Below are 26,728 nucleotides of genomic sequence, written 5' to 3' on the forward strand. Positions count from 1 at the left end.
ATGCAAAGGGAAGTTCTGGGAAAGCAAACGGACAGGAGTTAAGTGTGGCTGGTTGCCAGTTTTTTTCACGTGGAATTTTTTCTGAGCTGACATCCAGAGCAGGTCAGCAGCTGCTGTCCTCCCCAGCCATCCTGTGTCTCTGACAGGAACGGCATCTATCTTGGTGTTGCCATAAAGAGGAGTCTAAGCATCACATATTCTGTGAATCCGAATTTTTTTTCTCTCTCTGGCAGACGCACACCACTTCTGAGACATTTGGTGTTTAAATCGGCGTGCTCTATAGGAAATAACAGGGTCTGATAGTTCAAGGATTAACAATCACTGGCAGCCAAGCTGTATAATGTTTCATTCTTGCGCCATGTGAGCTCTCAACTTGATGAACACTTTAAAAAATGTTAATTGAAAACCTTGCAGTGGAGACTATTAGGAGGCAGCCTGTTTCTGACTGATAGCTGGATCGGAAGTCAGACGCCATTAAAGTGTTTGTCTCCCTTATCAGCAAGGCTGCGGCGGCAGCTGCCCAGGCCCGGCGTGTTGGTGTTTCTCATGCAGTTCTGCTCTCCCTTGCAGGCCCATATTCTATTATCGTGGCAACGAGATGATGGCCGTGAGAGTCGGGCTTTACAAGGCTCACTACTGGACCTGGAGCAACTCCTGGGAGGAGTACAGCAAGGTAACAGGATGCTAACCCGCACCCTTGTCTCGTTCCTTCTCCCCTTCCCTGGTCATTCTCCTGGGGGCAATAACCATTTACAGAGGAGTTTTAAATTGAGGAACGTCACAGAGCTCTTGCAAACCAGCCTTTTATTCACAGCCTCTTAAGAGCTACCAGATCTAATGGTACTGGTGTCACCAGCACCCCTGTACTGAAATCAGAGACAAACAGAGAAAATGAGTGAAGTCTAAAGTTGTTTTACGTGGCACTCTCTTTAAGCAGCACTTAATTTCCCTTAATGTAAAGCTTCTTTCCCTGCTGAATTCTGAACTTTCACATGTATCCTTACAAAGTCTGGAAGCAAATCGATCGTGTACCTTGCAATATCTGGTGAAAAAGTATGAGTGTGCCCTGAACTATGTAAATGGAGTAGGGATGTGATTTGTGGTTTGGTTTAATTTTGTTTGTTTGTTTTGGTGTTTGTTTGGTTTTGTTGCTTTTTCCTAAATGGGAAAGGGAAAGCTGTAGGGACCATGCAGTGGAAAGAACATCAGTCACTGAAAACAGTAGAGTACATATGTTTAATCTATTACCAGCACTTTTTGCAAGCCCATATCACTCTGGAAGATGTTTTATATTTTGTTTGCCAAGTAGGCACTGCTTTTGTAATTTCCTTGCTGATCTTCTCACAATTAGATGGTAAGCGCTGTTATTTTTCTTCTTTTGTGTCTTTCTTGCCTCAGACTTGGGTACTAAACTCTGGGGCATTTCTTGAATGGTAGGTTCACACATGTGCCTTGCTGATTATACCGTTAGACATGAACTAAATGTATTACGGCACAGCTCTCAGCAATTTTGACAGCAGGCTGGTATTGGGGAGGGATTGTTTGTATGATTTGTGTCTTTCTTTTTTTTTAACTTACGGTGGCTCCTCAAGGCATCACAGGTGCAGAAATAAGTGCTGATGACATTTGTAGATGTAAAAGTGTGTGGTTTCTTTCATTGGGAAGTCCTGGAGGTAGAAGGAAGCATCAGCTCCGAGGGAATCATTTACACTCGGGGCTGTAAATGTGTGTGTTTGTCTTTTTAGGACTGTATTGCTCCGGGAGTCAAAGTTTCTGTTTTACATGGAGTAGGGAGGAAAGTTGACTCAAAATGCGTTGCACGCTCTGTGTCAATGTTAATACTGCACGGCTAAAATGAGCTAATGTATTTGTCTAGGTTTGTACGTGAGCAAAGCCCGTATGTCATATGTGGCACGGTGTGGAGGATTTTCCTGGGTGAGAGAGACTGGGAGCTTCTGTGTCCGTGTGTATAGGTGTAGGAGTGGGCTCAGGCGTGCTTTTCCCATGTGCCTGGGAGATAATGTCACACATGACTAATTGCTTTCTGTTGTAATATATGCACATACACACACCTACACACCTAGTTTGGAAATAAATAAATACCTGCATTGATCTAAGCTTATTTGTAGATGTCTGAGTATGTGTGTGGCTGTGATAATGGGGACGGGTTACTCATTTCAAAAGCTCTCGTACTGCGAGAAATGGCAGTTGTGCAATTAAGGAATATTTATTTCTTTCTGAGTCTTTGTTTAACTGCTGTCTGATAAAAGTCAGCAATTATACTGTACATCAGAGAGATGATTAAAAATTCACTTGCTTTCCTGCAGCTTGTATCACATGTGGTTGATGCGGGTAAAATTGGAGCACATTAGTGGACAGACTAGCCATTAACAACACGCAGAGGAAGCTGAGGCTGAAATTTGTTCCAATTCTCCTCATGTCCTCAAGCCATTAATTACAAGCCTTGCAAGTTTAAAAATAGAAATAAATCAGAATGCAGAGCAGTTCCACAGTTCTGAGCCTTGTTTGAGGAGTTTCGTACTCTCACCTGATGATACGGTTGCCTCTCTCAGTGCCTCGTGTTCTCAGCTGTTTTGATACTGGACTAAATTATTCTGCCAGAATCAAAAAGGCTGATTAGTTTGCTAATTTCATTTGAACAGTGGGTTTCAATACACGCGTGTGTGGCATTAGAATTTCTGCCTGTCGTCAGATTTGCTGTTCGATAAATTTGATTTGCCATCCCATTAGAACTCCAGCTAATGAGGCCTTGTTAGTTGTGTGATCTTCATGGGTGCTTACCTCGGTGTGAATCCATTTTAAAGATTTATTAAACTTTCAAATGTAAAATTCTTTCTGTCCGAAGGGTCCCAACTCAGAGCTGGGATAAATAGCTGTATCTGGTTGGCATGTCATTCATTTGGAAGAGGGCTGGAGTTGGCCAGGTGTGTCAAAACAGCTGTCTGCAGTTTTTTAAAGGTTTGTGTTATGGGTAGTTGAGTATCTAATTATTTTGACAGATACATTGCACATTTTAGCCAAACCTCCTTTTGCTTTCAAATTCCCTTGTTAATTGGCAGTGCGGGAAATCGGTGATTGATACAGAAATCTTGCACTGGTTTTAATCCGTGCGTTGTGCATTTTTGCGTGACTTTTAGATGAGATTATACCATGAAAGCATCCAGAATCACATTTTCGTGTTGATATTGGAAAATGTGAAATTGTTGCATGCCCTGGGTCTGAGCACAGTCATGTCAGTTTAGGACTACCAGGCCTTTCAGGATTAACTAGAAAGAATGTGTGCAATGTTGGCCTCTAACCTGGAAAGCTATGCACTTGAATGTGGTATAAGTTAGTTAAGTAATAAAGTATGTATGTACAAATAAAAAATCTAACAGAGAGAAGCCGCTTACAGAAAGCAAAGCCTTGGAAAGCATAACAGGCATGTGAATACTTCTCTCTATATGGCACTTGGAATATTTACACTGGAAAGGTCCCACATGAGAAGTGCTCAGGTTTATGGTCGTCCTAGACTCCCATGACATTAGCATGCCCTTACTGGTCCGCGTCCCCTGCCTTATGGCTTGGGATTAAGATCTGTTATCTTTCACAAAGCTGAAGTGTGCTGTTCTGTTCCTCCTATTTTTTATTTTTTAACCCCCAAGCAGTTTTTCCTAATTGACTCCTCTCATAAGCTCTTACAGTCTTTCTCAGTGCTGGAGGACACCCTGGTGCCGTCTTTTCTGCTGGCTTAACGTGATTACTTAGGCAACTTGCGTGCTTGAATGGTTCGTCCCTTGGAAGCATGAAGGGAACACTCATCAGAAGTGAGAGTAAGTGCTCTGTGGAGCATTGTTCCAGCAGATTTTGGGACAGGTGTGTCCTCCAGCGCTCGGGAAATACAGCAAATGACAAGAGCTGTACCCTGGCTTCACACTGCACCCAGGCAGAATTCAGTGATGCGACCGGCCTTTTCCCAGCACGGGGCAGAGGGGCTGATGCTGCAGAAGAATGAACTGAGGATAAACCTGGGGAGCTGCTCTCCTGTATAGCACAAGACATGTGAGCCTCTTACTGGGTTGCAAAGTGGGTGACAAATAACGTGTGTGGACGTTCTGTTTCGTGCGCGGCTGTTTTATTGCTGCTGGTGTCCGCAGCAATGATGCTGGTTGCGCAGCTTCCCGTTCCTAAACTGATTGCTCAGTGGTTTTATTGTTTTGTCCAGTTGGTGGAAGGGAGAGGGACATTTGATCGTCCTTGTTTGGACAGCGGGGCCTGAAAGAGGAAAAAATGGGTATTCTCTGTGGCTTTACCCGAGTAGCCAGCGAGCCCTTCAGGAACTGAACTGCCTAATTTAATGCTGTGTGGAGGAGGCAGGAGAGTACGAGCCAGCAGAAGAAAGGAGATCTCCTTCTCTCTACCTGCCACAGAGATTATCCAGCAGAGAATAGCTCTTGTGCCTTCCAAGAGCAGTGATGCAAGAAGGAAAAAAAGTAAATTAAAAAAAAAATCGTGGTAAAAGCCCTCTGGTTCATTGGAGAGTGGCTGATAACATCAACCTTTCTGCTGTCAGCTTAGTATCTTGTTAGTAGTCTACAGTGATTTTTCATAAGGGCTCCTGTGTCTTTAAGTGATTGGGGTAGGTGCCGGTGAGAAGACCCTATTGTTTTAATGTAAAATGCCAACGGGGTTATTCCTGCGCGGTCTGTCTGATTGCCCTTCTCGTCAGCGCGAAGGGATCGATAAAGCCTCTTCTGCAAGGGGGATGTGAAGTCAAGTAGAACCTCACAAATAATGACATTTGATTGTGGTCCTCTGAGCGTATGAGCTAGCCATTGATCGCTTCTGCTTGAGAGCCGACGGAGGCTTGCCGATCTGCCCATCTTCTGGGGTCTCTTCCAGACGGTTAACACATTAGGAGCAATTTTTGTTCGACGGGGTTGAAACTTGGCAGTCACACGTGGAGGTTTCTGGTCATTCAGAGCTCCGGCCTGCGAGGCTTTCGCTGGGAATTGCCAGGGGAGTGAGAGCGGCCACTTAGCAGCGCCGTGGCAAGCAGGGAGAAACAACGTTCCTGGCTTTAATTAACTGTTCTCTCCCTCTAATATGAGCACAGTTCTGCTGCCCTGGGTCTCGTGTGGTGGGCCAAGGAGACCTGACCAGGAGATGGACCCCAGCTTTGCTGCGCCGCTATCGAAATCCACAGCCGCTCGTCGAGTCGGAGCGAGCTGGGATAGCGCCAGGGTGACGAATTGCCAGAGGGCTGACGTTGACACAAGTGGTGATTCCATCGCCTGGCGGAGAGCCCAAACTGGCAACCGGCTGTATTTGTCTCATGTCTATATTGACATAGCATCTGTGGTCCATTTGCTCTGGAAATTAAAGCATAAGCTGTGCAACCGATGGCCGCTAGATCTTACGAACGGAAAAACAATCCAGGTTACACAATTGCTGGGAAGAGGAGCAGAAAGGCGTGCTCGCTGAAAGGTTTACCTGATGTGCAAGAAGTTTTTTTAATTTATTTTTTTAAAAAAAAAAAGGATCGCTGCAATTTCTCCTACAGCAAACAGGTCTGCGCAGTGGTGCAAAGCACTGCCTGTGCGAGAGCTCTGGTGCAGAAGCCGAGATACTTCTGGTTGCCATCTGATGCTCTTTTATTGGTTCCCGTAGAAGCAGAGCTGATGTGTTTTAGATAGGATCTTCTGGTTTGGCTTTCATGCTTTTATAGCCGAGGAGGAAAGCTCCAAGAAAAGCTTAAACACAGGGTGACCTTTCTACTTTGTTTGATCAGTGTTACTGTAAACATGCAAATTACCTTGGATTGTGTGCAGAGTGAAATATTAGGCATGTGCTTTAACTGGCTATTGATCCCCTGCATATTGTTATTAACGGTCTGCCAAAGAAAGAGCTTTAAGCAAATAATAACGGGCAAAGTGGTGGCTGTGGGGGGTTTTGTTGTCCTGGTGGGCAGGCAGGCATGCCCACCTACCTCTGTGCTCTGCTCCGCGTAACATAACTTTACTTTTGAGGGAAGTTGCCGTCCTGTTGGCAGTGGCAGAGAAGCTGAGCCAGCCCCCAGCGTAAATCTGGACAGTTCCTCTGCTGCCCGTGGAACAAGGTGGCTTTTCTCCATCTGAGAATTTGGCACGTCTGTATTTACTGGTAAAGCCTGCGGTGTCCTTAGAGGCTGTAGGGCATTTGTCAGATCAGGCTTTTACAAGGGGGGAAAAAAAAGGGAAAAAAAGTTTAAGGAAGAGCAAGAAATGATTGAAAACGTTGATGTGCTTTAAAATGGTCATCTAGTGACCATCACCAACAGGAGGAGACTCCCCTCCCTCACCAAGTCTGTTGTCCTCCAGCCTTACGGGGGAGCAGAGCTGGTTTCCCGTCTGCCCAGCTGGAGGGCAGCTCCAGCTCACCCAGCAAAGCCCAGCAAAGGGCTTTGGCACATCCCTCCCCCAGCAGCACCCGTGACCAAATTTGCACGCTTTCCAAGCAACTAGAGGCCTTGTCCAGATGCTCCAGAGTGTGTATTGTCTCATCGTTAAATGCTGCTCACATCTCGGGCAGCTTTAGTGTACGCTGGTTTGGCTCCAGAAAATAAAAGCAATCCAGACCCGAGGATCCCAGGCTTGCAGCTTGCTGGTGTGGCTGACTTCTCCTTCCATCCTGAGAACTGAAAATGCTTTGAGATAAGAATCAGAATAAAGTAGAGCTTGTGGATGATAAGTTAAACGTTCTTTTCTGTGAAATGGGCAGAAGACCAAGCTCCACCAGCTGCGTCTAAGTGCATTGCTTACTGGGATGCTGGGCAGTGCCTTGATAGCAGGGGTGTGAGGATTATAATTTTACTTCTTGTATTTTGTTCATTTGCCAGTGACCGGGTAGAAAGCATTTTGTGCTGTCTCTGTCGGTTGGATATTAGCAGTCACACACTACATAAAAATAAAAACGGCCTGTTGTATTTGTGGAGATAAAGTTGAAAAGCCTCGGAAATTTGAAGTGCGGTTTCGGCCGCGCTTTGGGAGAGTTATTTCTGTGTCATAAAACAGTAGGTTTGGTTCTGCCTTTCCCCAGCAGACTACCTTAGAGCAGGGCATTGCCTGTTCAGATTAGGGGGACAGCTTTTGGCTGGAGGCGCCAGGCGAGGTGTCGCAGCACCTTTCCGAGGAGTCCCTGGGACGTGGCCTGTGCTGTGCTCTGGGGCCTCAGCCACAGGGAGCAGAAGACGAAATGCAAACAGAGCAATGTGTAAACAAACACCCAGGAGACTGAAATCTCTCAAACTAACGCATTTGCAGCTGAAGAGTATTGTACCAATTAGCAGGCTCTTAATTAAATTGCTTGTTTGATTTGCATCCAAATTATAATTTGGATGTTATGTAGGCTTTGATACCTTTTCATTAAGTGTTCCTTTTGGAAAAAATAATAATTCTATTTTTCACTCGGTTTCAGAGGCCTGTGGCATCAGAAGGTGGGAAGGTCAATCATTTTTGTATCCATTTAAAGTCCATTATTGGCTGGTCACTACAACCTATCAAGCAACTCTCTTATTTTTCCAGTCAGTGAGTCAGGAATCTATAGCCCTGTGCAGATAAATGGGATTTTATGGGCTTCTAACCTTCTTGCTTTATTGAAAAGCAGAATATTAACTGCTCCACTGACCAGCTGTCCATTAAAAACAGGGGATATTTTTAGAAAATTGTTTGCCAATCAAATCCTACCCACATCTGTAGAGAGCCTTTCAGTTTGTTTGTTTTATAAGCAAATCCCGCAGCTGCTTTCCCACCTCCATTGAAACATTCCCACTTACCTTCTCTCCATGTCTCTGTCCGTGTCTCGGGGCATTTTGAGGCATTGTAAGGGCGCAGCGTGGCAGCTGGAATTGTAAAACCGAGCTTTAACAAGTCCGTTCGGTGCTAGCCCTTGCTGGTCTGTGGGGCCCCCTGCTTTATTTTCTGTTCAGTGAAATGAGCGCTTTACATTTTTTGCTGTTCCCAGGGCTAAATGAGCTCTGTTAGCCCCCCCAGACCAGGCTCTGGCTTATTAGGGAGCTTGGCATCTGGCTAATAACTGGCTGGAGCTGGGGAGACGCAGCCTGGCGAGCCGTGCGAGGGCAGATCTGCATCTGCTCTGGATTTGGGAGCAGACAGCTCGCTCCATCCCTCGGCAGCCACCGAGCACTTGAACCTGTTGCTGCTGGCAAACAGCGAGTCCCAGCCCTTGCGCCCTTCCTGCCGCTGCTGCTGGGGAAGTCCCAGCCTCTCACCCTGTAGACTTGAACGTTAGCAACAGGAATCTCTCCGGGCGTAACTCAGTTCTTTCAGCACAGCTCTCGATCCCGGGTGAGTGCCTCAATGCCAGCTTTGAGGTGCTGTAAATCAGGTCAACAAACGCACCCGTTTCTTTAAAATTAACCGGATTTGCTTCGCTCTTAAGTGAAGCAGATCTTTCAGGCTTGATGGCATGACAAGTTTTCAGGGAGGCTGGCGGGTGCCCTTTGTCTCTCAGGGTGATGCCCCTTGGTTTGGCCAGGTCTTTCCCCTGGGAAACTGATGCTTTTTGATGAGAATTGCCATGTGATCTGAATCTGTTTATTTCTAAGCCATGGAAACCAAAGAGAGAAGATGCTTTCCCCATGAAAAATTCTTATGATTAAATGGTTTCGTGTTTTTCGTCTTTCGTTTTGCCATTTCATTTTAATGAATATTTTATAGAGATTACTTTTTTATAAGACAAAAATGTAAGGCCTGCTTCAGCTTTTATGTCAGTATAGTGCCAATGTTGTCACCTTCTTTTACCTCATCAGATCAGAATCCATTTTGGAGACTATAGTGGATTGTCTGGGTTTAAACTAATTCTAGGTTTTGTGGGTATGTTGGGGCTGAAGATGCTGAAGAAAGCAGCACCAGCTAAAATGTTGCTCCCTCACCTGCTTCACCCCTGATGACCTATTTTCTTCTCTTCACCGCAGGGCATTGATTTCTGCCCTGGGCAGAACGTCTCTGGAGTGACAACGCATACGCAGGAGGAGCATACCACACTGCCGCTGCTCTTCCATCTGGGGAGGGACCCTGGAGAGAAGTACCCATTAAGGTGAGCCAGTTCACAAAGATGTGCAAACCCTCGGCACCGTCGGTGTATGCTTTATATGGTTCATTTGCCTCAATAGCTGGTTTTTTTTTTAACAATCTGCTTGAAAACTGTCCCAAAAAGCTATCACTAGTGAGAACAGTAAATAAAAAGGACCAAATGTTTTCAGTTGGTTGAGCTAGATGGATGTGCGCATGCCCATGGCTCCACTTGTGATTCTTGTTCTGTGTCCTAGCAGCCCTGATGGAGAAGGCAAAACGTTTGCTTTTGGATAGAACAGGAACTAAGTAAAGGGCAGGTGTGGAACGAAGCAGTGGTGATGAGTGTGTGCACTGGAACTAGTCTACTGCAATTCCCAGTGCGTTTTGGGGCTAGGGAAGAAACATCTAGTGATCTTCCCATGGTGTTTTTCCTACACGCTGCATTAGAATCTGTGAAGGTAAATTGGGAAATCTTCCAATTTCCTAGCCCCTGCTAAAGGAGCTTCTCCAGAGAGTCTTTGCAAACGGACTTTCTGCCCAATCCTTTTCCCTCTCTGGACTCTCCTGGCTATCTAAATCCATTTTCCTATAAGCCTACTATTGTAATATTTATCTCCAGCACACACCATGCCCTGAGAGATTTCTGTAAGGATTTATGTAGCCATCAGCCAGCGCAGTCCACACATCAATCTGGCATCTCCAAAATAGCTGCCAAGGTGTCCCCACCTCCCTTCCACTGACTTCAGTTTTACCCTCTGGCAGAACAAGATGCAAACAGAGGCCTGCAGCCTCATCCCTCGCTAGTGGCCCTGACTCAGGGAATGTGGAAATAAATAAAGGGAAAACCAGTGCTGCTGTGACTGCCTGCGCAGAAATGGTTTTGTGCAGCAGCTTTACCAGAGGGATGTTTTCGGAGCTGACAGGGCTGCAATTACTCAACTGTTTTAAATAATTGAGTGGATAGACTCGCTCCATTACTTCTGAAAGAACTGAGCCTGTGCTGTCCACTAAGTGTTTTCACTAGAGAGAGAAGGGGAGGAAAAATATTTTCACTTCTCTCTCACTTAACAGACGAGCACCCTAGAGGTACATTATACAGCGTATAAAGCTCTTCAGAAGCCCAGCACGTTAGCTCTTGCTTTCTATTGCATTTCAGCACTAATGAATAAAGCAACTCTGCCGCTCCTGTATTTTAAATTCAGCTCAGTGAAATGATGCTACTGGGTTGAGATTCCAGATGAGATTATGCTCTATTCAGTTTAACAGCTATTTTATTTTAGGAAGATGGATGGATAGAAGAGATCTCTTTTTCCAAAAATCAAACGAATGGTAGTGTTAACTAAACTGTAGTTTGTCTATTATTTGTGTACTCTCAAATTCTTCCAAATTTGAGGGAGAGGAGATTTTGCTTAAAGGGTATTTGCAGGACATGTGCTTCCCTCTTGTTAGATGTTCTTTACAACCACTGTAGGCTGGGCATTGAAATAAATTCCAGTGTTGCATCTGCAGTCACTTCTTATATGGCTTCATTGATTTTTTTTATTATTATTTTTTTGGACACTCAAAGCTGTTTCTTTGATTGAATTTTTTACCAAGACGAATACCCGATTGTGGAAAGCTGTGATGTTGTTTAATATACAGACCGTAATAGAAAGCTTCTTCTAGTAAATGAATCTTCCTTTCTGCAGCACGTTATGTTGCTATTGTCTCCTCTCTGGTCACAATGGAAAACTCATGGGAAGTGGGTCTCCTATATCCAACGTGGTAATTAAATTATCCTCATTTGTGGAGCTGTTTCTGTTGTGTATTTTTATTTAGCTTAATTATCCCCCTTGGCAGCCAGCCTGGTGGGAGTCCCGACACTGATGTTTCTCAGAAGGGAATCCAGCATTCCCCTCCAAGCATGTATCTGTCTGTCCGTACACGCTGGGCGTATTCGGATCGCTTGCGCTCCAGCCGCAGGTTTTTGTGTGTTCGCAGTCCATGTTGGCCCCGCTCCTCCGTTCGTCCTCAGGCAGCCGTGGAGGAACAGGGTGTATCGTACGGCTCTTCCACCAGCGTGGCTCCTCTGGAGAGCCATTATGGTGCCAAAGCGTTTAGAAAACATTGTGTTGCATCCCTGATTTCTTGGTACCTTTCCCCCTTTTATTTAATGTACTTTTACTACTCTGCCTTGTTAAACCCACGCTGGGTTTCGTTAGTTTTTTTGCTGCTGTTCTGAAGACTGGGAAGAGGCAGCACGGTACACTGATTTCCTCTGTTTCTCTGCTTTCGCCCATTTATTTATTTATTTATTCCTTATTTTAGTGCTACCTTTTCTTCTCCCTAAGATGATTTTAGTCATCTGTTATGTCTCTTGATTTGAGTTAGTTTGGCACAGGGTCTCATTCAAAATCACCTGTAAAGAGGTTTCATTGCTTCACTTGAAGGACAGGCATCTCACACACCTCCGAAGAGATTTAGTGCTTATATATTTGGTCTCCTTTTAGGATCTTAGGAGGTCTCAGAGCCAGGGCATCCTGGAAATCAATCAGATCAGCCAGCTGTGGCAACGCTCTTGGCTTACACTCAGGCAGTCTCATCTGAAATGGCTTTGGGTCATGACACTGCGCGCACAAGGTACTGTGCGGTTTTTTCAAGGCTTTGATTTCAGTCCATCTCAGAACGTGGGGATTAGTTTTTTTTCAGTCTTTCTTGGAGAACTAAAGGGATCACTGAAGATTCGAGCCCTTCGAGATCTAGAGACAACACGTAAAGTTTTCAGTTCTCTGGGTCTTGTGAAGCAGGACAAGTCCTTCCTCTTCCTGACACAGCTTGCTGGATTTCCTGGGGTTTGCCTGGAAACGTTATCAGCAAAAGCTTCTCTTCCCCAGGAGCACTTTTCATGCGGTGGAAAAAATGGCCAGGCAATTACAGGCAGCCCCTGTCATCATGTTGAGGGCACGTCTGGCAGTCCGGAGCCATATGGCACCCTGCACTTCTGTTCCTTTACGTGTAAGATTGTGCACGCATCCCTCTGCATGTCTGACTCGAGGAACAGAGCCTCCCAGCAGGGCAGCGACTCTTCCTTCCTGCTGCTGCCTCTCTGTTTTGGGCTGGATCACCTCCAGCATCTCGGCTTCTGCCGAGGGGCATAATTGTGTTGGTCCCTGTTGCCTTGAAAGATAATTGCTGACATTTCTCTGTCTGGATTGGGACCTCACCCCGGCAGTCCAACAGCTTCACCAGCTTTGCGTTTGGTTAGTTGGAACTCACAGCGATGCCAAAAGCACGTTATGAATTCTCACGCTGCCAGAGCTTGCCCAAGGCACATTTACATCATCACATCGGTGGGCTGCGTGGAGCAGGATCCCTGTCCTGTAGCTGACCTTCAGGACTCGCGTGTTCAGCATTAGCATCCGATACATTCACATCCAAGCTTTTATCCCTCCCTCTTCTGGAAGGAGGAGGTTTCTTCTGACAACTGTGGGGTTCTGGAGTTGAGAGGAGCTTGGCAAGCTCCACGTTTATATGGCTGCAGGATGAGGTAGGGCACGAACATGTCTACAGGTACTGATAAGGCAAAATCGACATCTGGAGAGATACTAATGTAATAAGAACACCTGCAATATGAAGGTGTATGTGGGCAGTCTGTTTCAAAGAAGGGTGGTTACTGGTAAATAATCTTTCTTTTGGTTGCCAAACATGGTAATGTAACTCTTATATAAGTAAGTTACCTTGTTATCTAGTCCTTGTGTAGAGAGGAATGAACTTTGTGTATCTTGTCATCCAAGAGATTGACTAGATCTGTGTAGGCTGTGTGATAGAAGTTTTTTTTTTTTGCTCGTTTGTTTTGTAAGCTCTCAACTTTTAAATATAAATGAGATTGTGCGTTAAGCACCACACAAAGCAGAAGCGTTTCTGTAAGCCTAAGCAGTATTTTGCTTCTTCCCTAGATGCAATGTTTGTTTGGTTTTCTCTTCATATGAAAACACTCCAACTGTGGAGTGCCTTTGTTGCCAGATTTATCAGAATGCAGGGCTAAAAGCTCTGATGGGTCTTTTCCTTTACTCAAGTCTGTTATATTCATGGTATTGTGGGGCCCCTAAATAACACACATGGAATTTTTTTCTTCATCCAACCTGTATTCAGTCAAATTATCTGTTGGTATCTTCACAACCAATTGTCAGCTTTACTGTCCAAGTCAAAGATTATTGGTTTTATATGCTTTTAGTAAAATACTTCGTGCCAGTCAGGAAGAGCACAAGTAATAATACCTAGCAAAATCTGGCTCAGCTTAAAATACAGTTACGGTTTGGGTCAGACTCCAAAGCTGCCAAAGGAGTTCATACCAGAAACCTCTGAAACTGTCAGTTTGTACCAGAGGTCCAAAACAAAGCCTTGATAACAATTAAGTGCAGCTCACACCTTGCCGGTACTCCAGGTTAATAGCGACTTCTGCTTTGAACTACTGCCTCTGCTCAGAACTGAGTTTAATAAATTGTGAATGTCAAAATACCGGTATTTTACTTAGGGCAATAGATTTTACTATTATGGAAAAAAAAATGGAAGTGATAAGGCTTGGTTGATGAACATAATGATTTTAGAACACATTAATTAACAAAAGAGCTCACAAGTGCCTATTTTGAGCAGATGGAAAATCCTGAAAATCATCAGAGAGGTAATTGCACTGGTTATGGAACCAGAAAAGACGGGGAGAAGCTCCTGAAGGGAAGCTAAAGGGGAAGGGATCTGATAGGAAAGCTGCCAGTCTCACCGTACCCATCAGGGCAGAAACCTCTCTGTTGAGAAAAAGAGAGAAGGTGCAAAACAGGGGGAAAAAAAAAAAAAAAAAGGTTATAACAAAGCCAGAATTTTGCCCAGGGGAGATGCTGACTCCTCATCTTGTTGAAAAAAGGAGGAAATGGCAACAGCTGCATTGCAGGAGCGAATTCGCTGCTGCCACAGGAGAGGTGGCTTTGAGGAGAACTACAACCCTGGAAACCGTGGCGAACGGTGGATAAAAAGCCTCAGCGATGCCAGTAAGAGCCTGCTGCCCAGCACGGGATGCACGAGGATGGCCAGAGGTACAGGCGCGACAGCCGGTACCACGGCCACCTCTGAAAGGAAGAGGGCTGAAGAAAAACGTGAGTGCAGGGGACAGTCCCTGGCCTGGGGGCTAGGAACGGCAGCAAACTCCTGCTGATCGATGGCTGCTCTCTGCTGGGCTCAGCCCAGGGTTAGGACTGCGCTGCGGCACGCTGCCTGATCAACCTGTAACCTGGGCTTAACTGCCCAGACCCACAGCCTACGGGTATTTTGATGAGTCCCTGTCTAGACTAGAGGGACGCTGTGTACAAAGGAACAGTGGAAGTAAAAAGCCACGTGAACCAGTTTCAAAAATGCAAAATGCTGTTTGAAAAGGGCAATGTCCCATGTCCAAATGGGTCCCGTGGATGCTGCTGGACCAGAGAAGTGGCTTCCAGCATGGGCTGCCCCGCGCTTTTCTATTTGATTCCTTTCCTGTTTTTCTGTGGCCCATTGAGTCTCTCCAATAACTGCAAGTTGCTGCGTTTTGGAGTCCTAAACCCGTTGTCTGTGTCATCTATTGTGCAGACTTCACATTCCAAATAAATTTGATAATAGAAAAGAGGAACAGAGGAAGACTGAGTAATGGGACGAGATCAAAACTTGGATGCCGTCTTGCAGAGCAGCCTCACAGCACTGATAACAGATAAAATCAAATTACCTGAACCTGGGTGTGAGTATTTCACAATTAAAAACCAAAGTTTTTTAATTAAAATAATTCCTCTGAAGAAGGAATTAAAGTACACAAATCGTTAGCCAAGTTTTATGCTCTGCCCTGACTTCACGTGCGTCTGGTGGAACATGCTGTAAATCTGAAAGCCGCCGTTGGGAGCCCCCTGTCAAATTTCAGTGAAGTGCTCTGCAAAATAACCACTTTGGTACGTTCCTCTGAATAATAACGTGGTTCTGTCACTGCCAGGGCCGAGATACGGTGTTGTGCCCATATATGAATCATCAGGAAGAGACAGAAATTAATACATCAAGATCTAGATTTAAAAAATGCTGAAAGCGCTCGTTGATTTCCTGCGGTTTGAGCCTATTTATTAGGCGGAGAATCGCCCTCTCCTCCTCCTCGCGGCTCGGGATGTCGGCAGACCTGAAGGCAGAGGACTGAAACGCTGCTCCAACACCGGAGGCAGGGTGTCAGACAAACCCTTCTCCTTCCAAACCTGAATTTCACCGGAGGGCACGGTGGGGTTAATAGCCGAGCAGGTTACACTCGGAGCTGTTTGGCGAGGGAGGAGATGGGAGCAGATTGCCAAGGCACAATTACACTAAATGAACTAAGCGCGGGCCACACCTGTGCCTGGGACCCCGCGCTCGCCATCCAGCCCTGATTGGCTCTCCAGAGACTTCCCGGAGGTAAAGTGTCAATTAGTGTAATGACCCTGGACTTTGTCCACCCCGCGCGCTCATTCTGAGCGTGGAATAATTCTGTGTACGCTGGGGGATCTCTTTTAGCAAACTCCTCACAACACCACCTGCTCACCCTCGCTGCTGCGCTCTCATTCTTCCAGTGATATTCCCAGCTCTCCTTCTGCAGGATTGTCGAGCTCGAATAGAAAATGTGGCGTGCCCTGGAGGCAGCGAGGTCTGGATCCTCGTTCAGGCGATAATGCCTGAACACCTGTATAGATAATATTATCTTTTCTTGTAGCAGAGAATGCAGCAAGCCCTGCCCTTGCAGCCCAGTCCTTCATTTGCACTCAAGGAAAGGATGGGACTCTGGTGTAAGAAGAGGAGAGGTTCTTGTCTCCATTAACAACTCAGACTGATTACCGTGAAGCAATTATCCCCATCTTACATGCAGATTAAAGGCGTTCTTCCCTTCCAGATTTTTGTCGTGAAATGCATTTCTTTCATAGGGCTGGAGACAGTTTTAACCCACTGCATGCAGTCAGCAAATACTTGACAAAACGTCGCATGGATGTTGGGTCTTGTTAGGCGTTGTGGAGCTGAGCAGCTCGGTCTGAGCAAGATCTGAGCTCCTCAGAGCGAGGAATGGGGACTCTCCAAGTGCTGTGATCCTTCAACAGCAAAAACAGCCACCAGCACCGTTTTGTCTCAGTGCTTACTCCGGTGTCACTGCGAATGCAAGCCCCGGGTGAGTGCCATCCTGCAGGCACTGGAGACCAGACGTGCCTCGAGGTGAGGGGCACAGCTCCTGTGATCAACTGAGGCATCTGAAGCCGATCTTGGGTGATCTTCCAGCGCTGAATGACACCTTCCGGCACTCTGTCGCTGTTGTGTACTCGGACACCAGGAAGACAGCTGCAATCGGATATGTTTTAAGCTAGTGTCAACAGGTTTAGTCAGCTTAAGAGCACGTTAAGCCCTACTGAGACAAGGTTTATAGGTTAGCAGTGTGACTCGGAGCATAATCTATACATGTTCTTTAGCTTGAGCCAGCTTTGTGCTTATGTGAGAAGTGCAAGTCTTTTATACGTGCCAAGCCATTTCTATCATGCTTTGGGGAAGTCATTCAGCCTATGCTAAATGCTCAAATAATCTAAGAGTGTAGGAGCTGCAGGGGAGAGCAGTTCAAAACCACCAGGAGCTGAGGTTAGGCCAAGATTTCCTGTCACTGCTGAGCTAGCTGAAACAGCCAGGAGCATCCCCAACATAGGAATTAAAGCAAGAGGATGATTTAAATGACGTGAGCCTACTTTGTTATGCTGCAGCATTCACGTGTCTTAGGTTGCTAATGAGCAACAATGCTGTGGATAAATGCGGTATTCAAGATTACAGCAAAAAGATTTCTTTTTTTGCTGCAACAGGACTGGCATATTTGGAGCAAAAACCAGCAGTCACGACAACATATTGTTTATCTTTCATCCAGACCACAGCTGTGTTTTCCAGTGGTCTGTCCAGATTACAGCCAATTTGGAATCATATGTATGAAAAGCCCTTTCGAAGGATGAAATTGGGCTCTTTAGCACTTAAATATTTGCAGAGATGCTGTGGAGCTTAATTAGTTAGCAGCAACACTATCTTATGGGTCCACTTCCAAAAGATCTTAAATGCTGGAGAGATGACACAAGTATGTGACAAAAATAAACACGTTAGGTAGTTACAAGAGCAGCGGCAGCAGAAGGCATTAAATGATTAGATATCTGCGATATCTGTTAGACTCTAACAATTGATCGAAGTACGTATTAATTCACATTAATCCTTAATACGAGGCTCTTAACGGAGTGTGATTAGCTAGGGTTTGGAAGAGCTTCCCAATCCCGAAACAATGAGTGCATTAGAAAATCTTAAAACGCTGCAGCACACGTGTCTCCCTAAGCCACGTTTTATCGCTGTTCACATCACTGGAGCATGTAGGCTCTGAAATAAAGGCTGTGACACCCCTGTTTCCTCCAGTCTCAGCAGAGCAGGCTGCAGCTCCGCTGTCCGAGGCGCCGCGTGCACCCCTGGTGCTCGCCCTGCTTTTAGGTACACTCCCTCGGCGTGCTTGCCTTTGTTGCTTTTTCTCTCTGCGTGCAGGCTCTCCCCTGTTGGCCATCCTCTGTGTGTCAACACGGGTTAGCTTTAAGCACTCTCTGCCTCTTTTAAGGATCTGTTTTGATTTTTTTCAAGCGTGCTGCTGCGCAGGCAGTCCTGCGCGCGTTTGAAACGCGACCAGAGGGCTTCCAGATAAAACCTTGCCGAGCTGAAGGGCCGTTGTGCCACCGGGATGCAACGCTCCAGACTCACTGAGCCAAGCGACTGCTGCCTTGAGTGTCCTCATCAAGGGCGTGAGTCACAGATGGTCTTTGGCAGCTCCCAAACTTCTGCGGCCCTCCTTTTTCAGCAGCCTTTGGCGTAAGCAGCTGCCTGCCGTGGGAGCTAAGATGGGATGCACGGGAAGAGGAGCCCGCAAATTCGGGAGCTTCGCAGCAGCAATCTTTTAGGGTGGTCCACGCGGATCGCACAGCTGATCCTGGTGATTGCCTCTCCACCAGGATACGGCCAGCTGGGTGTGAGAGCAACAGATTAGTTTGCTAGAGCTTGTCATTTCCAATTCCCTTCCGGTTCTCTATCAGCAAAGCTCAGGCCCATCCCCACAATCAGCTTCTCCCTGGATGGCTGCCGAGATGTGATATTTATAGGGTTTACTGGAAACTGTTGGCACGTTACTGGGCTTCGAAATGTGATTGTTTTTTAAAGAAGGAAATTAGCTGGAGTATGGGGCTGGTGGCCAGCTTGGACTGTAAGCAAAGGGAGCCTGAGGTCAGGACCAGGCTGCATTGTTCCTCTTTTATCTTCAGAAGCAATTTGCCGCTCTCTGTTTTTGAAGTGGCTCTTAACATGATGGACAAAATGAGATCATTGGGTAGCTGTCCTCCATTTTAGGAATACTTGAAATATTAGCCAAGTACACCCTGAACTGCTTGAACAAGTACCTACAGGGGTAATAGTTTGGATAAAAATCTGGTAATTTATAATGTTGTATGAGGGCTTGGAGCGTGACAGATGGGTCCCAGCTTGGAATAATAAAGCCGTAATGGAAGAATGTAGAGGGGGCAGAACCCCAGGGTGGGTATTGCGAAACGGAGGAGGTATTCTTGTCTTGGACAAGTAACGTCTATTCTTCTCCATCTTCCTGTTTGCATAATATTAGTTCTTTTTACTTGGTGATTGTGAAGTTTTACTAGCTAATGGTTGGTTGCGTTCGAAACCCTTAGCTTAAGAACACTCTTGAAAAACAAAGTATTGGCATTGACTTCCCTTTGATAAATGCCTCCGCGTGATGCACGAGCTACAGAAAAGCCCTTGAAAGAGCGGAGGGTGAAAACGTCCAGAACTGGGTGACCTCACATGTGGCACTCTGGGAGGTGGCCTTGGCTGGCTTGTTTAGGCACTAACGTGTCTGGCAAGGTGTTTGTCCTGCATTCTGGTCTCCCCAGACAATCATTTAAAGGAGGACAACCCCAACACCCTTCCTTGTACACGCTGCCTTTGCCGATGGCACCCCCCTGGGAATCAACACAAGCTCGCAGCGTGTCTGCCCAACTAGGAAGCGAGGCACCTGGGGCCAGCAGTTTTCCAAGCTGAAGCCCCACGCTGATGATCCGCGGGGAGCCACGTGCTTCTGTGCCGGGGAGAGCACACAAGCCGCCTGCCATCCGTGCTCCCCCAGGCTGGGCAGCTCAGACCCGCAGCCTCCAGGCCCAGCCAGGATGGATTCTGTCAGCACAGATGCTTCATTCCCCTGCGGACCCGTGGGCGGTTAGCGTCGGCTGCTTGTTTACAGGCTCTCCTCCTTTGCTATGGCCCAGAAAAAGTCTGACGTAGCTTAGTGATGTGGACACTTTAACAATGCTCTGTCTCCAAACAGTTGCATTCTGGAAGCCCCGCTAATAACTTCCATAATTTTTTCACATTCTAGTTTTGCCAGTGAAGAATACCAAGGAGTTATGGAGCGAATATCTGCCGTGGTGCAGCAGCACAAAGAGACCATGGTGCCAGGAGAGCCACAGCTTAACGTGTGCGACAAGGCCGTCATGGTGAGTAGTTAAAACATTTAAAAATTCTTTCTTAAACTGTATTTTGCAAAGGCTTAAAAATGTCACCTGCTGTGGCTGGAAAGGAGAAGAAGGAGGCTGTCCTTCCACAGAGGGGAGGACTGTTTGTAACCCCTGGAATGCAGCAGCACAGGATGGCTTGTACAAAGCGAGCTGGGTAATGTCTGCAAAGTCTATCAGCACGCTGTGATAAGCTGTGACTTCCTTCCTTCGAGATATCGCGGTATCGATAACTGTAGATACTTCTCCTTTCTAGTCCCCCTCTGCAAATCTCACAAGTCCTCTACATTTCGAGTGGTGGGACTGAGACGGTGCCTCTTGTCTTTTTTTGTGCTGTATCAGTGAGTATCTTTGGTCCTGCTCAGTCCCCTCCAAGTCCACCTGTGCCTGTCTTTTCCAAAGCCCTTCTGGCTTGAAGCAGGCCAAGTGTTTCCAGTTCTGCATTCCGATTTGAATTGCACGTTGGAAAGTTACAGCTTGCCTTTCCTGTCAAACACCACTTGCTTTGTTGTGAACCTGGAGAAAAAAACTGGATGGTCCGTAGGAGATAAAGCTGTCAGATGACAAGAGTTTGTGTAGTTTAAGGGGATGTGCCTGTAAAGACTGACACGAAATAGTGACAGGCAAAGTCTTCCTGACACTGGAATAATCTCCTCAAACAAACAGTGAGTACCTGCTGCTTAGGGTCTGTCTCCGGCCAGACAGAAAAATGCAAAACGTGGGGCTGTCTCTTTGGTAAGAAGGCAAGGATCTTTTTTGGCTTTCAACGTCTTTTAGTTTTGGATGTTAAGCAGCAAAAAAGATCTGAAGTACCATTGTTTCTGTGTTGTTTTGTTATTCAGCATCTCCCTTTACAAACACTGTTCTGTGCATCTCTGGGACTTTCTGGGTTCAGGGACTCTCTCAGTGCCTGCTAGAGCCCTTCGCTGGAAAGGCATTTCTTCTGTGCTGACTCCAGCTCCAAAACTGGTTTGCGAAGTGTAGGCATACACTAAACGTCTCCTGGACTTCATCCCAAACCCCAGCTCTCCCTCTGGGGCTGCTGACAGTCAGTTTTCTCCCTGAACGCACCTTGTTCTTTTCTCAGCCGGGCACAAGTTTTGCCTTTCCTCTCACCAGGCCACAAGCTGCCTCTTCTGCTTTGGCTGTGGCAATGTCCTGGGCTGAGCCAAGGCCAGTTGTGCCTGCCGTCTACAAGCAAAAGAGGTTAACGGCTGCGTCAATGGCCAAGCTCAAACCAGATCATTCAGGCTGTCTGAGAGAAAAAGCCCTCCCCAGTGGGCTGGGTGATACTCTAATCTCGGTAGAAATGTTCAAATCTCAGCAGGAAGCTTTTTTACCTTACCAATTTTCTATTCGACGTACTCTTCTAATTGGCCAGTTACGCAGTCACAAAATTCAAATAAACAGGCACCAAATTATTGTCCGCCTTTTGAGACCAGAATTAAGATAACCAAATCTTCTTGGAGTACCAAGTACTGGTGGGGTTAGTTGGGCCCTAAACCTGTCTTTGGGGGGTGCTGGGAGATAAACATCGCTTCTTAATACCATGCCCCAAACCGTCTTTGAAATTCTGCTGGCCCATCTGTAGCATAGCCCACCAGCAGTGGAGATGGAGCTCCTCGGGGCTCTCAGCTCGTACAGCCCTGATCCACAAAAGGTGACTTGGACTGCGAAACTGAAGCAGATGCAGTCTGTTTTTTCCAAAAAAAACCACGAACATTTTCTTTGTTTCTTTGAATCTCTGTTGCTTCTACGGAGTGGTCAAGCATCTGAAATTCCCAGTGGTGCTTGCGCATTTTAAAATTGAGAAACAGAGTTAGAAATCAGCATTAATTGCTCCTGAATCATCTTAAGCCCTTCGCGCAGCGCGGTGCCTTCCGCCAGATCTCCGCTGCCTGTGCTGCTCTGCCTCGGAGATAGCTGGTGTCTCACTGCCATCTGTTGTCAGCTAGACGGAATGGAAACCTGCTCCGGCATTTTTTCTGGGGTTAAGCTTTCCTTCTCCTCCATAGGAATTTAATTCCAAGCAAATGTAAATGACTTGAAAAAATAAATAAAAGGCAGTGGGTCAGAGCTGAACTGACCTTCAATAGGTGACAAAACTCTCCCGTGGATGGGTAGACCTGAAGAGAAAGGGGGTCAGAGAAAGACCATAAAAGACTTCTGAAGGCAGAATGGGAACCGTAACCTGCTGCTCAAATTAGCGCAGTCCCAAATTTTAAATGACAAAAAAGAAAATTGAAATGGAAAAAGCTCTTTTATACAAATTCCTTCCTCTGTTATTCCTTTGGAAGCTGAGGTTTGCGGTGGGTTTCCTTTCTGATGCTGCTTCTGTGTTGTACGTATGCTGGAGAAAGGTAGTCCAAGGAACGTGAAAACAAGGGAGGCAAATCGTTTTGGTCTGCGTGCATTGGAGCAGTTGTCTTGTACAAGTGCCCCCTGCTCCATCTGTTCCTGAATTCATCCATCAACATGCCCATTAACGTACAGGCATTTTTCTCTCTCACACACCCTTGGCCTTCAAACGTGAGTGCTCTTTAGTTGTTTCCCAAAGAAAGTGCACGGATATCTTAATGCTAAGAATGAGGACGCTTTTCTGGATCATAGGAAAACAGCTTCACCAAAACCTCATGATCTGTTTGCTCCTACAAGAAAGAGAGGAAATCACCAGAGTCCTGGCAGACTGCATGTGTACAGGAGAGACCACTGTACGCCAGCAAAGGGAATCATCTGCTGTGTAACCATCTGTAGTCCTTCCTAAAGCCTTTTTGAACAGGATTTGGAGTTGGAAATGTGATGAGCCCGGCAGCATCAGTTGCGAGACGGGTTTTATTTTTCAAGGAGGACATAAGAGCATCTTTGGAGAATTGAAAGGGGTCACGCAGGATATAGGGCTTAGCGGATACCTGATATGAATGTTTGACTTCGTTTTTCTGTACATTTTGTTTGTTTTTAACAGAACTGGTCTCCCCCAGGCTGTGAGAAACTAGGGAAGTGCCTGCAACCACCCGAGTCCGATCCTAAGAAGTGCTTTTGGCCTCATTGATCTTTCATGCAGCCCTCAGGAGCTACTCAGAAAAGCCATAACCAGCCGGACACGGAGTTTACAATGCATGTCTTCTCATGTTGGCACTCCTGTTTACACAGGAAGGGTGTGATGTATATGTGATATCATCATTTGCTCTTCCAAAAGGGCCAGTGTTTATATTGCTAGTGCTCAGGGTTTAGCCTGTACTCCTCTGTTGTTTTAATTCTTTCCGTAAATGGTAAATTTTCAGTGAAGACTACTTCAACTCTAAAAGCTCTCTGGACAAGCACAACTTTGCTGTTAGCCCAGAAGCACCACGGATGCACCTTTCCTCTGGCTCCTTCCACCCAACCTCTCAAATCAGTGCTCATGCGGATGCCCCAACAGTGGCCATGGGGTGCAGGAAATTCACAGTGGCCAGAAAACCCTGCCCAAACTCCCCTTGTTTTGTTTGCCTATCGCTTGTTGTTTTAACATTTGATTTCCATTGTGCACTCTTTGGACACCAACCTGTTTTTCGCCGTTCTTCCTAAACTTGCAAGTACTGGGTGCAGCTTTACTGCTGAGCATCGCTGAGTGCAAACGAGTGCTTCCTCCTGTTCTCGACCAAGGGGTTGGCTCCAGGGAGAAGGAACACCCTGCGTTCGTGCCATCTGTAGCTGCAAACGTTCACTAGGTCAAGTTCTAAAGAAATTTGAAGATAGTGTTCATGTAAGTACTGCCTTGTTGATGGTATGCAGCATGTTCTTGGGGAGCCGGGGGTCAGTTGTTCAGTTAAGGGGTTTCTTCATTTCCAGAAGTCTAGGTCCAAATATGGTTTAAGTCACGCTTCTGGCCTCATGATCTGGGCCCAGCCAACCGCGGGCTCAGAAATGCCCATTTACATCAGCTGTTAACTCTTGACCCTGTTTGCAGTGTATGCTCTCTGAGGAATTCTCCTTGTGCAAACTTTCCACAGCCTGGGTGCAGCACTTCTCTAAACAGAGTTCACGGTAAATGCAAATTCTTCACATAACTTCACATTGCAAATTTCTCGTCTGATTTTGAGCGTTTTTCACACTCCTCACTACTGCTAATAAATGTCTCTCGGACAGAACCTAGCCAGGTTATTGCGGGTCTGCAAGAATGGCCAGAAGCAATCATGAACGTGCTGTTTGCACCAGCGACAGGTTCACTTCCACCCCTCCTGCGTTTGAGACAGGACACATGCCCTTTCTGCGTGGCATTTTGCTGCCTTGTGACTATAAACAGTCCCACTTCCATCCCAAGCAAAGGCTGGCGTGAGACGTGCTGAGAGTTTCTGCGTTAACTGCTGTGTTCTGCCTGCTACGGGCTCCTCCGCTTTATGTTCTTACCTGCCCTGTAATCCCGAATGCTCTTTCTCCCCGTTCCCATGATTTATGCTACCTGTAATCTCCTCGGCAGTAATTCCTCATGTACATCTGATGAAGCTGGATAATCCTGTAAGATTGTAATGAGTACAGCCCTTGAGTCAGCTCTTAGCACTCCATCTATCAGAATCACAGCCAACACCACCGGCTGCCAGCCCCTTGGAACCTCACTGCCTGCTCGTCTGCAGACGACATTTGTTTGCAGTCCAAACGTCTTAGCTGCTCTGCGTTGTTCCTAGTTGTCCCCTCTGGCATCTCAAGGCATTTTTCAGTTCACTCATAACATTTCTCCCTGTTTTGGCGTCGCGTGGTTAGCTCAAGTCCTGAGATTCAGCTCGCCCTGTTCCTGGTGATGCTATATGAGAAGGAGCGGCAGGAGGGCTGGCAGCAGCTGTGTGTGTCTGTCAGCACAGGAGACCACACGAAACCACCAGCTTTCCATTTTCTGGGTCTGGTCCTCCTCTGCGTTAGCGCTTGTGTCACAAAGCAGTGTTCAGAGCCCTACAGTCCGCTATTATCAGCAGATAAAGATACCACCAGATGAGGGAGTCCGTCACTGCAACTCCCTGAGAACTGCTGTCAGCTCTCAAATAGCTCTGACCGTGTCTGCTGCAAACTGCACCAGCGCTTTGTCTTTCCTTGTGCCGCTTATTAAGAGATCACAGCGCAGGATCCCAGCTCATCTGAGCACTAGCCCGGACACGTTTCTTGTTCTTAGCATTTGCAGCATGCACATTGTGAGCGTACCGAGCGCCTGTTACCCCGTGTCCCCTGCCTGCCACTTCATTCTTTTCTTTTTCCCAGCTTGCAGTTTTGCAGATAGGGCTTTCTCCCCCGTCTGCAGGACTTGCTTGGACAAGCCGTCCTGTTCTTAGCATGCTCCGTGTTTGTCTGGTTACCCAGCACCCAAAGTCATCGTCCCCTGCTGAAGCAGTAGGCACTCGGCGCGTAGGTACTGGATGTAAACTTTGCACTTCGAAGGCTGGCTGCTACAACAGAGCTGACTCGGTGGTTGTTTACTCATCTGCTTCGTGTTCATTTATTATAAAAGATCAAAGCTTCATATGAAGAAGCGACCGCTTTGAATTTAAATAAGCATAGTAGTTTTACAGCTGGATGGCTAGGCAGGATTTTAAGTCGATTCCTTTCCCAAAGATGTACAGATTTTAAAGTTGTGAGTTGAGGAACCGATGAAGATAAATAAAGTAATTTATCAGCAGTGCACGATATGGTTTGTCTGCACACACCTGTAAAACAACTGACTAACACCCTGGTTCGGGATAGTCTCACGGATGTGCCTTGCAGGTCATGGGACTGACTTGGGTTAAAAATAACTTGTTTTGTTTTCCCTGTATTATTTTTAACGTGGATCAATTTCGCAGCCCACACAGCTGCCCGAGCACAATTGGGAGGCTGGTGTGGGGACCAGGGCAACGAGTGGCCTGCGGCTGCCTGCAGCAGCACAGCCGCAGGGATAAATGCCTGGCAGCCTGCAGCTCTGCTGGGGGGCAGCTCAAAGCCCCCCCGAGGCACACCTCGGCTCACAAGGCAGCCAGCACAGGTTCCCACATCTGCCCTTGATAATTACCCAGAGCCTCTGATCCCCTGTTGGTCTGTGCCCCGTTTTGGGGGCGTCCCGTGCTGGGGAAGGTGTTGGCTTCCCAGGGGCTGCCTGGGGTTGTGCACACAATAGCTGTGGGTCTGGCAGGATTTACTGACTGACAGCGGTGGCTTCCTTTCCCAAGCTGCAAGATGTAGGGGCTGAAGGGAAGATGTCAGTCCAAGACTGCTTCTTTGTGGCACTCCTTCCTTTGTATTTAAATACGTCTCCGAAATGCTGAAAGCTTAATATCTGCTCGGGCTGAGAGTCCAAGGAATTCCTCTCCTGCCTTTAATTTCCAATTAGCTGAGCGAGTCTCCCTCCTCTGCCCCTGAGGCTATGTTATCATCCAGCCCTCCATGCAGAGAAGCTTCTGAAATTGATGTAACTAATAATCGTGGAAAAAGTCCCACTGCATTTACAGTCTGTGGCTGCAAAAATGGAGCCCTGATTTAAAAACCTGCAGCGACAAATGGATTATTTCGGTGGCAAATTAGTCTCTGCGGACCAACAATTTGGGGATCTGAACACTGGAATTGGAAAGCAGAAGATCAATTCCAAACACTTAGAGCCAAGGTTAATGCCCTTCAAACAGTATTGAGTGCAGCGATGAAAGATAACATGCCTTTGCATTTTAAATGCGGAGCTGGGGAGCGCGGCATTAAAAGTGAAAATGGGAAAGTTCAGAGCAGAACGAGAGCGAGAGATACCCCGTGTGTGCTAATAAAACGTTTCGCGGTGTCTGGGGACTGAGTTTTCAGGCAAGTATTGAGGATGACAGCGGGCTTTTACTGAAGGAACTGGAACTAATGCATCGAGAAGGAGGCTGTGGAACCGGGGACGTTGGCTGCCACGCGGAAGCTGGCTTGGCGCTCGCAGCTCTCGGTACCTGCCGAATCGAGCCTTGCCCAACCATGGTGGACGGCTTCCAAAAGCCTCCTGGGTTTGTGCAAAGTGAGGCAGCTGAGACGAAGCTCTCCTGGAGGCTTGAGAACGCTCCTCCTTCCGCTGAGGACATCTTTGCAGTCGTAATGCGAAATAATTCCAGCAGCTGA

At 46.7% G+C, this 26,728-nt stretch overlaps 1 protein-coding gene across 2 annotated transcripts in view; it reads left to right on the plus strand.

The window, feature by feature from the left end:
* The window catches only part of GALNS (galactosamine (N-acetyl)-6-sulfatase), a 54,271-nt gene that overhangs the window by 21,796 nt on the left and 5,747 nt on the right, over nt 1-26,728 (plus strand). Inside the window, exons 11-14 of one of the 2 annotated variants that reach the window (XR_010834367.1) lie at nt 571-673; nt 8,975-9,096; nt 19,516-19,633; nt 22,614-23,393. Coding sequence is in view for 1 of the 2 variants with exons in the window: in XM_067004204.1 (XP_066860305.1) it covers nt 571-673; nt 8,975-9,096; nt 19,516-19,633; nt 22,614-22,700 (430 nt within the window). In the remaining variant the exon portion in view is untranslated. Of the gene's footprint in view, nt 1-570; nt 674-8,974; nt 9,097-19,515; nt 19,634-22,613; nt 25,293-26,728 lie in introns of those variants that run through there. The other variant, XM_067004204.1, reaches the window with a different exon arrangement.

Source organism: Anser cygnoides, chromosome 12 (genome assembly GCF_040182565.1).
Source record: "Anser cygnoides isolate HZ-2024a breed goose chromosome 12, Taihu_goose_T2T_genome, whole genome shotgun sequence".
Taxonomy (NCBI): domain Eukaryota; kingdom Metazoa; phylum Chordata; class Aves; order Anseriformes; family Anatidae; genus Anser; species Anser cygnoides.